At 41.2% G+C, this 14885-nt stretch overlaps 1 protein-coding gene across 7 annotated transcripts in view; it reads left to right on the top strand.

Annotated features, from left to right (window-relative positions):
- The window catches only part of KLF12 (KLF transcription factor 12), a 235561-nt gene that overhangs the window by 157386 nt on the left and 63290 nt on the right, over positions 1-14885 (top strand). For all 7 annotated transcript variants that reach the window (XM_085058374.1, XM_085058408.1, XM_085058416.1 and 4 more), the window contains 2 exons: positions 1837-1972; positions 14540-14599. In XM_085058374.1, coding sequence (XP_084914500.1) covers positions 1837-1972; positions 14540-14599 — 196 coding nt within the window. The remainder of the gene's footprint in view (positions 1-1836; positions 1973-14539; positions 14600-14885) is intronic.

Consider the following 14885-nt stretch of genomic DNA (forward strand, 5'->3'; position numbering starts at 1 on the left):
GTAGGGTTAAGATACAGGGAGTAAGAGTACAGGAACGGGGAAGGGTAAAAGGTTATATATAAAGGATATCTATAAAGAGAGTATAAAAGTAAAATAAAAAATACAAAAAAACCCATCAGGCATCAGAGGGAAGGCAGGTCACCTGCCTTTCTGTTCTCCTCTCCTTTCCTGTCTCTTTTTGGCAGAAAACCTAACTCTGGTGAGTAGATCTTGGCTGTCTGCCGGGTGCACACCCAGCTGCTCTCACACTCCCTCTCCTCCACAGAACAGGGGGGAAGATAAAGGTGCAAGAGCTCAAGGGCCAAGATAAAGATAGGGACATCACTTACCAATTACCTTTACAGGCAAATAGGAGTTGCCGTGGGGAAAAGTAATTTGTTGCTAACTAGAAGTAGATTAGGATAGTGAGAACCACAATCCCCACCCCCCTTTTCCAGGGCTCAACTTTACTCCTTGATTCCCAGCTCTTCTCCCTCCCTCGTCCCAGGGGGACAGGGAAGGGGGACTGGGGGCTGTGGTTAGTCCATAATGGTTCCTCTCTGCTGCTCTTCCTCCTCACACTGTTTCCTTGCTCCATTGTGGGTTCTCTGTAGATAGTTGCCATCAGGACAGTTTCCTCCAGGAACTGCCCCATTTTGAAGAACCTTCTCTGTTCCCTCTCCTCTCATGTTGGTGTCTGCAGAGCTGTGTCACAGAATCACGGAATTGTTACTGTTGGAAGGGACTTCTGGAGAATATCCAGTCCAAACCCTCTGACAAGGCAGGGTCACTTACAGCAGGTTACACAGGAACACATCCAGGAGGGGTTTGAATGTCTCCAGAGAGGGAGGCTCCAGAATCTCCCTGTGCAGCCAGCCTATTCCTGTGCTCTGCCACCCTCAGTGTAGAGCATTTCTCACACTTTTTTCCCTCAGTCCTCTCTTGGCCAGTTGTTTCACCTGTTCTTAGACCTGTTTTCCCTGAGACACCCCCATATCTGCAGGGCTCAGCCATGCCCTGCAGTGGGTCAGCTGGAGTTAACAGAACCATCTGTGTCCAGCACAGGACAGCCCTTGGCTGCTCCTTGTAGAAGTCCCTGCAGCTGTCACTGCCAGCTCTTGGGCACTTACTCCATTGCCATGCACTATGGATACTGTAAGCCATGGACTGGTAAAACAATCCTGCAATTCCTGATTTTCAGAAGTTTGTAAGACCTGTGAGAGACTATGTGACTTTTCAAAAACATTTGTCAGCCACCCTGCCGTTGGTCACCTGAACATTGGTTGCCTGTGTGAGGTTACACGTGTAATGTGGAGTGAAGGATCCTTCAGAGGCTGACAGCAGTGTTGAATTATGTCAGAAATCAGAATGACTGGGGTTTTGGATGCCTTAATTTTAGTTGAGGGGAGTGACCTGGGTTCCATCCTGGTATCTCAAAATGAACACTCAGAATCAGGGATTGTTCCTGAAATTTTGCTGTCAGATGTACCCTTGAGTGTTGTATGTTGTACAAAGCAGATGTAACCCTTTCCCTTCGCTTTCTGAAGTCAGGCAGAATAAGTTACTTGAGCGTAAATTGGGTTTTTGTTTGATACTGTATGTGCAGTTGTATTTCAGTACCACTTAGTGTGCTGATGCAGCCTATGTGAATTCACTCACCTGCATGCCCCCGGAAGTGCTCACATCCAGCTGTGGGACCACTGTGTGACTCTGCGCACCTACCAGCTGATTTGGGAAGCTCAGCACAAGCAGTGCTATCCAGCCTGAGCAGGCGGATGTGTTGTGCGCCCTGATGATGTTCTGGGACAAGATTAATTTCAGCACGCTCATATTAATCCATTATATGTCTCTTTCCAGCACAAATGGACCCCCGAGGCCTATCTCCCAGACAAATTAAAAGTGACAGTGATGATGACGACCTGCCAAATGTGACCTTAGATAGCGTTAATGAAACTGGATCCACAGCGCTCTCCATAGCCAGAGCAGTACAAGAGTAAGTATCACATTCCCAGAGCAAGAGGAGTGTTGGGGAGGTGTTCCCAGGCTGTGTTCCCAGGCTGTGTTCCCAGGCTGTGAGAGGCACCAGTGCCGCCGGGCTGTCCTCCTGCCTGCGGGCTGAATACCTGCCGGCACCTCTTCCGTGGAGCTTTGTTCCCTTTAGGAAGAGATGACTGTATCTCTTCTCTCATTTCCTTTCTTTCTCTCTGCCCTTGTTATTAGGTTGAGCTTAAAACTGAAACTGTTTCTTCACCTTTATTTACTTGAAAAGCTTGCAGTTGTTTTGTATCCTCTCCAAAAGGAGACCAGGTTAGATTACCACTCAAAAAACATATATTTTTTTCTTGACTGAAAGCAGCATCAGGAAGTTGATTCTAGCTGCTGTCAGATAGGAACTAGCAACATTTCTCCTGAAGGGCAGTGTCATTGGAGGGAAATTACTGGGGGGCTTTGAACAGTTTTTCCATTGCTGTTATTTTTCTGTGTACTTTTGCTAACTGGATGGACAAATAATTTCTTAATTTAGTGCCTGCACTGCTTGTTTGAAAAAAAGAAACAGTTTATCATGAACATTAGCAATTCTGTAGATGCATGAGCTTGTTCAGCCACTGTAGCAGCTGGAAGGGAACCAACTGTGAGGTAAATAAGTATTAATATCCCCATTTTATAGGTGAGGAAAATGAGGTTATGCGTAAAGGTCACCCTGTAGGTCTGAAGCAGAGCTGGAAATAGAACTAGAGCCTCCAGGCACTGAAGCCTGTGCCAGACCCACAAAACATGTTACTTTATGTGAGAGGTTCAAAATTTGGGCATTCTGGACATTATTAAATAAGAATGGGTGCAATAAAGGGCATTAGACATTGCTATTGCACAAATTATTATAGATGCATTTAAAATGTCTTAATATGGTATGTAAAAACATTTTGCTTTGTTTTCCTGAGCATCAACAGCTGAAAGAGCTGACATTTCTAAGCCATGTTTTGGAAAGGACTGGTTTTTTTTGTTTGTTTGCTTTTTTTCACCAGACATGTACTAACTCATCTTCTAGCCAAGCACAGTAACTGTGAACCTCAAACCGATAATTCTCCTTAAACAGAGAGAGAGGTCTTTATGGGCAAGGCAAGGTGCTGGTTCTATGATTTGCAGGTTCCTTTCTAACAGTGATAAAGGAGGGGAAGGTTTCTTCACCAGTGAGGCTAGTGCTTGATAGACAGGTCCCACATGTATTTTTAATTTTCTAGTTACAACAACAGCCCCTGAAGTACTAAGTATTTTTTTCTCAATTTATAGCACACATAATAAGCCAGAAAAATAAAACAAAGCGTCATGATAATGCACTAAATGGTTCTGTCTAATGGCTGAAAAAGTATGGAGCACAAGCAAATAATTCTAATATATGACTGGCAGGCAGATCCTGTTCACTGTGATGGATATTGCTTGAACACTTAGAGAATTGGTCAAACCATGGAAAGCTTTTTTAGCTTTTGTACCATGCATTCCACAGTTTGTGAGGGTAAATATGTTGAACGTTACTTGGCTGGCTCTGGAGCTTAAGAATTAAATTAAGAAATTTAATAACCTAACATCAACTCATTCTTGTTACAGGTTTTATTTAAACAGTAATCTGTTAGTTTATTTCAAAAGCCCCATTAGGAAAATCTAATTTGACTATGATCTGCAATTTGTCATCTTTACTTCATTCTCAGTTACAGACACCACATATACAGCTGCTGAGCTGGAAAGGAGTGTTGGCATTTCATGCCGACTTCACTCAATCTATTTCTTTCTGATCTGCAATATTGTCCTACAGGAGGCTCTGTTTTGATTTTAGGCATCTAATAGGTACCTTGATATTAGATGTTTAGTAAAGGAGTCAGTCCACTGAAAAAGAAGCTCTCATTCTACATACCCTTGTTGCAGAGAGGAAAGTTCCTTCCGAAGCCTTCCAAAGGGAGATCCTGTGTGCTCAATTTCAGCATCTAAACTTAGCACACAGGAATTTCCTCTGAGGACATGGAAAGGCACCTACTGTTCTGCTGAATAACAGGGCAGCACAGGGACATGCATAGAAAGAGTGCTTCAGTAGTCACTAAAGTGTAGGTCAAAGCTTAGTGCCTGAGGGAGGCAGGCTGGCCCTCCAGTCTGGATGACTGTCCCACAGAGTGTGTTCTTTTCTAACTGAGCTTGTAAGCTCTTTCTGATGAACAGTTGCACAGCTAACAAGAAGAAATAGCTTCTTGCATAGACTAGCTGGGAAGTACACCATGGCACTTCCAAAGCTATGGCAGCATTCTTTCCTTCAGTACTGATGGCTGTTGTAGTCTTGTCTTTGTTAAACACAATACCAGGCCTAGTTTGTAGATGCTGGTAGTAGGTGCAAGACAACAACTGACCTTTTCCTGGCTCTTTTTCAGGCATGTTTTAAATTGTTCTGCATAAGGATTATAACTATATATATATATGTGTGTGTGTGTGTGTGTGTGTATGTGTGTGTGTGTGTGTGTGTACACAAATATATATATAAATATATATACTGCCATATATACTACTGTGTATATATATATTTGCCTACTGCCACCTATTCTCTGAGAGCAGTAACGTATTTCAGACTCTGGGGATTTCAGCATCATGTGGTGGGCATTTGCTTTGGGGTGATGCTGTACAGCCCCTCACACAGTGCGTGGGGCTGTGAGGCATTGCCTCGCCTGTGCGTGCCTCCTGCCTTTCCCTGTGTGCTGAGTGTGGGGCTGAGGATTCATCTTGCCTGTGTGGGTATCTGCATCCAAGGCAGTTACCTCACCCCCCTGCATATGGGCTGGGTAGCACTTGGCACGTTCAGGCAGCAATCCTTCTGCCCTATTCTAGCTGTGTGATTTAGGGACAGGGAGAGAGGGACCCTGTGAGCTCCCGTTCCTCTCCATTGCCCACAGGCGGTGCAGACAGCTGCCTGGGACACACGTCAGCACTGCAGATCCCTGGTGTGAGGTGAGGCTACAGCAATCCACAGCGCCTGACTGGAGCTCTGTGCCAAAAGCTGGGAGTGACAGCATCGTGAATGCTCCTGCATCTTCCCTTGCATCTCAGTCTGCCGGGTTTTAACCACAAGGAAATCAGCTAGTCAGTTTTGGGGGAGAAGTTGTTATTTTTAAACAGCCATTTTTAAGCTTGTTGTTTTGGAAATGATGCTTACATAGCTGGGTCACAGGACCGTTTGGAATGCCTGTTTGAAAGCTTTGCTTTTCATGTCCTTTTAAACTGGATGCCATCCACCTGTGTTGCTGCTTTGTTTCAGGTCCACTGTGGTCTTACACGAACAAAATTCTTAGGAATAAAAATTGTGACAATGAAATGCAAACAGCCACATGTTTGGCATTAGTTCTTATTTACACAAACAGAATGTAATTTGCTTGCATATTTGTAAAGTGACCAAGTATGACTATTTTTTCTCAGGGAAATTGCCTTCTTGCTGCAAGCTTTATGTTGGCTGAGATTCCAGGCTTCTCTCTCGGTAGTTCTTTTGGAATGACTTCATAGTCCTCCTTCAGTTCAACAAACCCAATCAATAATGTAAAATTATAGATAAATAGAGTCATTATTTCAAGTAGGGTACTTTGGTGAAATTTCTTCCTATGGCAGTGCTGCTTTATGGTAGTTGCTATGCCTTACAAAATATGGACTAAGAATAATTTATTCATCTCAGATAATATGCACTGGCTGATAATAAATATTGCAGCATTATGTAGATTTCAGTGGGCTTTGCATTGTAAGCAGCATTTCATCCTTTTTGTGGTGTGTTTTACAAACTCATTTTGACATGTAAGATCTAACAAAGAGCAGATTTGCCTCTATAAGCTTGACACGACTGATGCTTATTACGCAGCAAGAATAACATCATATATGCAGGGCCAAATCTCAGATACACTCCAGAAATCTTTATGAAGCCCAGGGAGGAGAAGGCATTAGTCAACCCGCAGAAAAACAGTGAAACTTTTTTAGGGTCCCTCACAGAGGCAGCATGCTGCTTCCTTAGCCTGGCAGCCTTTCCATCCTAGGCAGAACTAATGCAGCAGGCCTGAGGAGCCATCTCCATGGTACATAGTAATGCAAACCCTGAACAGAGCATTCATATCTTTATTTCTTGCACACTTGTGTGGTAAAATACATTATTTTACAGCATGCAGCTTTCCCTCCCTGAATATGCATAACTTAAGATCTTCTACTTGCAGAGGCTGAGGGCAGAAGCAGGAGAGGCAGAGGGTAATTTTTAGCATGAGCTTTTGACCAATATATTGCTAAAAATTCAAAGATGCAGAAATTCCTCTTTCTCTCTAGACTTTTTTTCTCCTTAGGTGTTGTAGGTGGAGGAAACCCCTTTGATGGAACCATTTTTTCTTTCAAATGTCAAGGAAAAGAGGAACTGCATATAAACTGATGATGCTTCAGTGTATTGTTTTTCTGGAGTAAGGGAGAGACAGAAATTTCAGAGAGGAAATCCTGTCTACTTGTGGTTGTAGATGCAGTTAATTCAGAGAGATGGGATTTGTCATTTGTATGTGATTGCTGTGACCTTTAACATGAACTCGTCTTTGCACTGAGCTGGGTGCCCGGGAGTGCTTGTATGAAAATGAGATTAGGGATCTTACCCCTGTTCTCTTTGGCTACTTAATGTGATTGATACATTGATGCTAATGTGATCATCTCACTTTATTTTTAAATTCTCTGGCATCTATTACTGCAATACAGTAGGAGTTAGTCTCGGCTACTGCACTAGCGATAAAGAAATTCCACAGCAAACAGACAGCATAGCCACCATACCAATGTACTCTCTTAAATTACTACATGCATTTCAAGTCTGACTTTTTTTCCTAGATCTCTTTTTTTCTCTCTCCTCTTCTTCAATGTAAATCAACTTCCGTGGTTTATTTTTACTTCTTTTGAAGTTTGTGTCTTTGTTTCCATCAGCCATTAATTTTTTACAGTGGTATAGTTTGTTTTCCTGATTCGGTTGCAATCATTACTACTATTGTGCTATTCATCACAGGGAACTTTGACCTCATTTTATTCTTCCACTTGCAGACAAAATACTTTGTCCTGAGTTTCCAAGAAACATAAACATTTCAGCAGTGCTTTTGGGAGCTCTGCTTCCTTCTTCTCTGGTACATCTGCCTGCCATGAGCAAATGCTCACATTTAAAATTGGCCCACAATTGGATGGTGATTTTACAGATCTAGAATTGGCTAATGCTGGTCCAAAATTCCTCAATAAAGGACTTTTTTTCACTGGAGAATGCTAATTGGTTTAAAGTAAAATTGTAGGAATATATCAATTTCAATTTTACTTGTCTCATGGGGAATGCCCTAGTCTGGGATGCATTCTTCCATTGCAGCAAGATTTTAGAGCAGAAGGTTGTGTGTGTAGTTGCTGCAGTTGGAGGGAGATTCGACCACACACTCAGAAGGAACTGTCTGTGGGCCTCTGACCTCCCCACAGGCTGTAACACAGTGAGGCTTCTCCTTGGCCTCCCCCAGTGTCGTTCTGCAACTTGAACTGACTTGTTAAACATTGAGAGGCATTTATGCAGATATGTAAGTGAAAGACAGCGGTGACACAGAGCCCTGCCAGGCATCTGTATTATGGTTGATGCCCCCACTGTGTCATTATTTCAGGGATGTTTCTGTTATAGTTTTGTTGGGGTTTTTTGTTGTTTGTTTTGTTGGGTTTTTTTTTTTCTCTTTTTTGGTCAGCAGTCTCAAGTAAGTATCCTGTGGCAGAACAGAAGAGCTTTCTGCAGTTGCTCAGACGAATGTTGCTGGATTGGTAGTTGGCTGTACCAAAGGCACTGCTGAGCTGGTAGAGTGTGCTGTGTCTCAGCTACCTTAGCCAACCTCTGGGCAGTGCTGCACTGCCCAGTTTGGACATCACCTTGCAGCAAGTTTCATCCTTCACAATGCAAGCTGTCTAAAAGCTAGGCTCAAGTATTTTGGATTTCTTTAGTAGACAGATACTTCTAGGTGCAATCATCTTATCAGTTATGATGATCAGTTATGGTCCTCTACCTTTCAAAGGAATCTGTCTCTCACAGCTGTAAAGAAACCTGGACAAGTGGTTTAGAGAGAGTGATAAAACTTAACATTGCTGAAGTTAAGTATGAGGAAACCCCTCAGTGTTATTTTTCTAAGGCCATGCTGGAAGTCTGTGACTTGAGAAGAAGCTGAACTAGTACATCTGAACTTTGGCCTGCTGCAGCTACTACAGGTGTGATTTCTCCTACCTACATGCACTACGTACATGCAGTTCTGACAGCTCTCTGAAGAAGTACTGGCTTCTTCTGCAGTGTGTTTATATGGCATTTTATAAAGTTCTTTCCAGCAGAATCTGAATTCTCAGAAACATCTGTTTGTTTATAAAAATAGGCCTAAAGCTATCTTAAGAACTTCTACATCAAGAGCTTGAAAGACCTATATACCTTTGGGAATTGCTTTTTAGGCACTAAGTATGGACTTTGGGTTTCAATAATCCAATAAACCTGTATTATTCTAAAAGGTTTTCTTTATTCTTTCAATATGTGACATTTGACAAAAGTTCAATAACTTGACAGCTGGGCATTCAAATCAAAGCATGCCATCCTGTGCATGCACTAGGATTTTTGGCGTGAAGATTTTCTGCTATATGTACCAGGCCTTTTGCCAGGATAACAGATTTCCCATCAGCCAGTGATCATTAGGAACAAGGACTAGGTAAAAGTAACTGTAAATCAAAAATAGGTTCTACAGAGATATTACCCTTACTGCCTGCTTTCCAAAGACTGTATTGCTTAAATGAAAGTGTATCAGGCAATAGGAGTATTGTCAAATTGTTCCCTGAGGAAAGCTAATTTGAAAATAAGAGTGCATTTAGCTTGGTCTACACAAAATCATGTTTTCCTGTCTCCTCTTTAAGAGTAAGTTTCCATGGCTGTTGAGTAGGTGATTCTAGAGCAAGGACATGTGGCCATTAGGATGTCTCTTCTAGAACTTGCAGGCATGCACTGCAACAGGACATTGCTCTTCAATACGTATTTTACCACACCATTGATAGAAGTAATATTTTCTTTTTAAGAGACATGTTCAAATTAAGTGCATAATAAGCTGGAAGAACTAAGGAATCCTGGTTCTTTTAATGTCCAGAGGAATTTTGCCATTAACTTTGTTTGGTCTAATGATTAGTCATGAAACTGTAACAGAAGTCTGGATGCTAAGAAAAGGAAAAATAACTCAACTCTTAGGGGCACCAATATGGTGCAGTGAAAGAGTTATTTGTAACATCTATTGATTCAGTGATACCTTCTGTATGTCTCTTTCACTTCATTTATCCATCCCACAGAAACTTTCAAAGATCTTATTTCCCAGCTTCAGTTTAGTGTCTGTATTGAATTCACTTATAAATGTCTTCTTAAATGTAAGTTAAATTTGTTAATTAATTTAAATTTTAGTCTAAGAAGTGCCAATCATTTCAAGGTAGTTGTCAAACGTAGCCATTACTGGAATTTTACATTTCTAAACATGTTTACGCCAATGTGCATTGGAATAAAATGCCATGAAACAACAGCATATGATTATTATTCATATAGCATTTTTTATCTTTGGAGTGCTTTGCAAACATTAACTAATTAAATTGTACAGGCCCCCTGTGTGTTCAAATATTATAATTATCCACAGGTTAGTGACTTGCTCAAGGCCATGCAACAAAGCAGAGAATGAGTTGGGATCAGGTACATCTGCCTCTTACTCCCATGCTTAATCCACTAAAATGTGTTGCTCCAGAGTGAAGCTTGAGTCATTAGTTGTTAGATATGTGAAATGCGTTTTACACATAGTGAGGCAGTCATTCTATAATTGCTTGAAGAGCATGACACCGAAGAATGAATTATAAATAACATTATGAATTACTGCTACCCAGTTAGCAGTCTGTACACCTGTGTGGCATCTCTTTCCCCAGTGATTAGTTATTCAGCTTTTTGTGTTTTTTTCTTTCTAAATCAGTACAGAAAGCAGGGACAGAGCTGTTTGCCTTAAGAAATTTAGAGCTATAGCAAATACTGATAGGTGTGGGTGGGATAAAAGAACACTGCCAGAAATGGCCACAATAAAATTACCTCAGTGAACTGCTACCTTGACTAACTGATAAGAAAAAGAAAGAGCATTGTCCTTTGCTGTCACTTGAGCCAAAATTACTTCTTGTTTCATTATCTAGATTAGATAAGTTTTTATCTTTCCCTTTCCATAAGGCAGTTCCTGTGATTTTGTGACAGACATACATGAAGCACAATTAAATCTTTATAGCAGTGCTTACACTGATTTATGGAAATATTGTCCTGAGTGTTTAGGTCAATGAATGCAAAAATACAAAAGTTACGTAGGTCACAGGTATGTAAACTGCATGTAAAGGGGGGAACTGTTAAGAGGAGAACACTGTTTGGCAATGCATAATTGAATGAGCATGTAAATACAGGAATAAAAAAACCCAAAAAAACAAACCGACTTTTTTTCCTGCCATTTTCCTTTCTCCTGTATAATGGGAAAAGATTGCAATAGGTTTTCCCATATGTTAGTTCAATCCTCTTTGTGTAGTAGTGATTTCACCACAACCTCATTTCTCACAGCAAGTTCTTTCTAGGCTGGAGATAAAAGAGGAGTGAATGGAAGTTCTTGGATGATGTATATGAAAGAGTTTTTTTGTGCTGAGCCTGTGTGCCAAGGAGGTGTCACTGTCCACATGTAAGTGACTTAGAGCATGAGTGTTACTATTTTGAACACATCACAGAGAGGATACTTTGAGCTTACAGCCACCACACATATGAAATTGCTCTAATCAAAATGAAAGGAATTGAAGGCTGAAACAAGGAATAAAGCAGCACAATGGCTGACATTATAGCATCTAATCTTGGAGTAATGACAGTCACAGGTTTCAGGGTCAAGCTCTGCACCTCCGTCATTAGAGCTGTGACCAAAGATGCGTCAAGAATGAGGTCCTGGGTCATATTTGTCTTTATTTATCCTTCTGAGATATACTGAGTTGCCACAGGATACAGTGGTGCAAGGAAATATGAATGCTGAGGCAGGCAGAAAATAAGGAAGAGACCAGGGTGCATGAGAGGGGGCAGCACCAGGCAGAGCTCTCTTGTGTAGCCTGTGATGCTGGCTTGGGGCAAGGAGCAGGCTGGCAGGCACTGAGGCCAGAGACTGCCCTAGAAAGTGCTCACCCTAAGGCCTGTGTGCAGTATCTGCTGCTGGCTGAAAAGCCCAGCACTGCAAACAGAGCCTGAAAAACAAATTAACCTGGGACTGACCAGAAGCTGACATCAGGCAGTAGAAGAAACACTTGCTTTATGTACGCATTAAAAGTCAGCAGTCCCAGTCTTGTCAAAATACGTCCCTCAATTATTTGCATGCAAAGTACAGTATTTAGCATAGTGCTGGGATGATACATGATAAATCAGGGACATGCAATGTTGTCAGATAGACATATAAGTTGCCATCGTGTTTCTCTTAAGAACTGATGACCACTGCTGTTTCTGTAATCAGTTGCTTGTCAGGGCCAAAGAGTCAAACCATTTATAAATAAGTTCACAGGAGGAACTGGAATAATGTCCAAAATCTCAGTCATAAATGTATCAAAACCACAATGACAGGGTGATGTTGTATAATAAATTGCTGAAAATTTTTCACCAAGCTGAACAGGTTGATTTCCTTTGCACCCAATTTTTCTACTTCAGAACTGCTTTCTGTCTATATCACCACATCATTTCTGAGATCCTTAGCCATTCCTAAAGCATAGCCAGAATAATAAAATGTGGTTTTCCTCTTGCTTGAGAGGAACTACAAGTACATGCAATTCTGTAACAGATACATCCTTGTCGGTACAGTGCGTGACACAGAGCTTGCTCTATCCCCAAATGCTTGCAACATGAAGTACTGCAGCTACCGAGGTGAACCACAGCAGCACAGGCACTTGAGACAAGATGCAGATTTTCTGTGTTGGGGGCGGTCTGTGGATGTGTTGTGATGTTCTGAAATAGGTGATTAGCTAAGCAGTGTTTCAGAGCTCCTGCACAAGGCATCAACACCCCCACAATAGAATCGACAAAGAGTTAAAGGAGAGCAGCCAGCTGCCTAGAGCCATCTCTACTTACATGTTGGGTGGAGCCACTTAGTTGGCTATGAGTGGTTTTTGTTCTCCTTGGAGCTTGGGCTTCTCAACTGTAGAAGTTCATTAAAATAGTTGGAAAAAAAAGAACAGCTCACATTCCCAACTTCCCATTGCGGAAATGAAGAGATGAAGTTCTGAGCTTACCAATTTCTAGCTCTTGTAAAACCCAGAGCATGCTGTCCTCTTCCTACCAGCCATCCCTCTGTTTAAAAATGTGACACCAGCAGCAGCAGTGGTGCAGCCATCCACCTATGGCATAAAAGCCTCGTGGTTAGAGCACTGACTCACGAAGCCAGAGACCTACATTTGTATGCAGAAGAGCATTTGTATCCAGGAAGCGGTCCTTTTGCTCTTTTTTCTACACTTGTATTTTGGATTGGGAAGTGACCGCTACAGATCCCTTTTATGCTGATTACACGGTCTGAGGTGTGTTTTAGCTGTTTTCATAGCACAGATAAGCTTCAAGCTCCAGATGCAAGGGTCAGGTGTTTCTCTCCATGGTTTCTGGGTTGGAGAAGAGGCTGCATGGGAGGCCATAGCCCCTTGGCTTTCACGCCAAACAGAAGGGGACATGGTAAGTTTTAGGTGTCACTGAGGTTGGTTGGGTGATGCCTGCATGTCTTTTGCTTCAGTGCCTGCATGCTGTAGATTCTGAACAGAGTTTTAGTTGCCTGCTAAATTTCCCACTGTCAAAAGTTCAGAATGCAAATACTTAACCTCAGCAACTGTATTTTGATCTGCCCTATTGCTTAGTTGTTAAAAAGGGAACTTTATGAAAAGGAATATACAAATTTCTGGGTGATGTATTGCTGTTTATATCAGTCGTAGGAATAACTAATTTTCCAGTAAGTCACAGAGATGACTGCAAATTAATTGACATGGAAGAGAAGTGTCGGTGTTAATGGTTTCCAGTAACCATTTTTCCAGTGCATATTGCTTTCAGTTGAGGGCTGATGGGGTAGGGGAGATTTTGTCCCAGTCTCTTTGATTAGGTACTGACACAGCTGTAAAATAAAATCTGTACCTATTTGATATTGAGGGACAAGTACCTGATATGTATTTCTGAGAAGGAAAAGACTCTACATGGAAAGTGGGAAAAGAGTGTGGGAAAAAGAAAACAGTGTCAGGCAGTGATAGAGCTAATAACTTAGACTTCAAAAAAATCTTTACATAATTTTGTCATCTGCATAGCATATTTCTGTCATTATTGGAAATTTAGCATCTAACAAATGGCAAAAACAGGAAAGAAAGCCAGTAGTTACTGTACACTTGAAGCAAGGAAATGGGGCAGGTTCAAAGCATGCAGTGCAAAATTTTGAGAGAAAATAGATTATTTGTAGGTTTCCAAGGGCCAATGGAAAATGCAATTATATAAATCAAGCAAAGTTGTTTTGAAAATTTCCTTTTCACTTTCAACAATTACTGTGCCAACCTGGCCAGTTTAACTGAGCATTATAAAAGATCCAAAACATTTTCAGTGCAAATGCATTCAACTACTAGTGGGCTAGAACTTTTTTATGATTCATATTGTTATTCTAACTTTTTTATAATTTCTTGGGCATTGGCCTCAGACTGCTTTCACAGTACATCTGAGGTCTCAGCCACAGAGAGAAGGACTAAAGGGGATTATTCATGTTCTTGGCTCTTTACAGGTTTTTCTTTTTTTTTCCCTAACTTGGTAGAACTTTTTCCAAAAACCATTTGTATGATGCTTCTTGTTTGAGCCCATGCAGTAGATCAGAATTTGTCAGTGAAAAGGAACATTTCACGCAGTCTAAATCTTAACCAGCCTAGGACTTTATACAGCTCTGGCACCGTATATTTGTGTTGTTCATTATTCAAAATAATATTTTAGAAGATTGTCTGCTGTCCCTGGAGTCCCAGTTCTAAGTAAAAATGTTAAGTTTTTCAGTGTTATGTTGGGAATAATAGTACTTAGGCAGCAGAATTCTGGAAGCAGACATTCACTCCAGCCACTATTTCCTCTTCATGCAATGTCTGCCTGCTGTAGATTCTCATTAGAGTTTACCTCTTTGTCACTGATTATTTTTAATAAGAAAATATTATCCATCATCAGAATTACAACTGAGTGACATGTGGGCCCTTAAGCTTTGACTTTGCTCCCATGAAAATTAATTGCAGAGCTCCTGATCTCTCCTCTTACCCTGATCCTCCTACTTACCATTAGCTGAGACATCTACAGAGCAAATTCAGTTTAAAAGAAGAGTTTTGAGTGAATGGGAAAATCCTAAAGTGCCTTCCACACTGAGGCTATGTGCCTTACTTTGCAGTAAGTGTCCCTCAAGCTTGTCTAAGTCCCCTTCGATTATTTGGGGTAACTTAAAATTCCTAATTGTCTGTGTTCAATTTCCAGAGAGAGCATGTGGGGCTGTGCCAGGTCAGCTGTTAACCCTTTTCGTTTTTTCAACTCCAGGTATGAAGCATTTTATTGTGTATTATATAATGTTCTATTTTATTGATAAAGTCTAGTAGTAGTGCTTTTCAGGTTTCTTTCCCTCTTTATGTCATGACTGGGGGATATGTGGGGATAGGCAAGCTCTGAAGTTGAGTTTTGCTAGTTTTTTTTTGTTTTGGGGCTGAGAGGGTGGTGGGAAAGCTGCAGTTTGGTGGGTTTTTTGTTTTTTTTTTTAACAAATCCCGATGTTTAAAATATGAGAATAAAAAAAGATAATATCTTATCTGGTGTTTAATAATGTAGT

The sequence above is a fragment of the Lichenostomus cassidix genome, chromosome 1, assembly GCF_008360975.1.
Source record: "Lichenostomus cassidix isolate B80296 chromosome 1, HeHo_3.0, whole genome shotgun sequence".
Lineage (NCBI taxonomy): Eukaryota > Metazoa > Chordata > Aves > Passeriformes > Meliphagidae > Lichenostomus > Lichenostomus cassidix.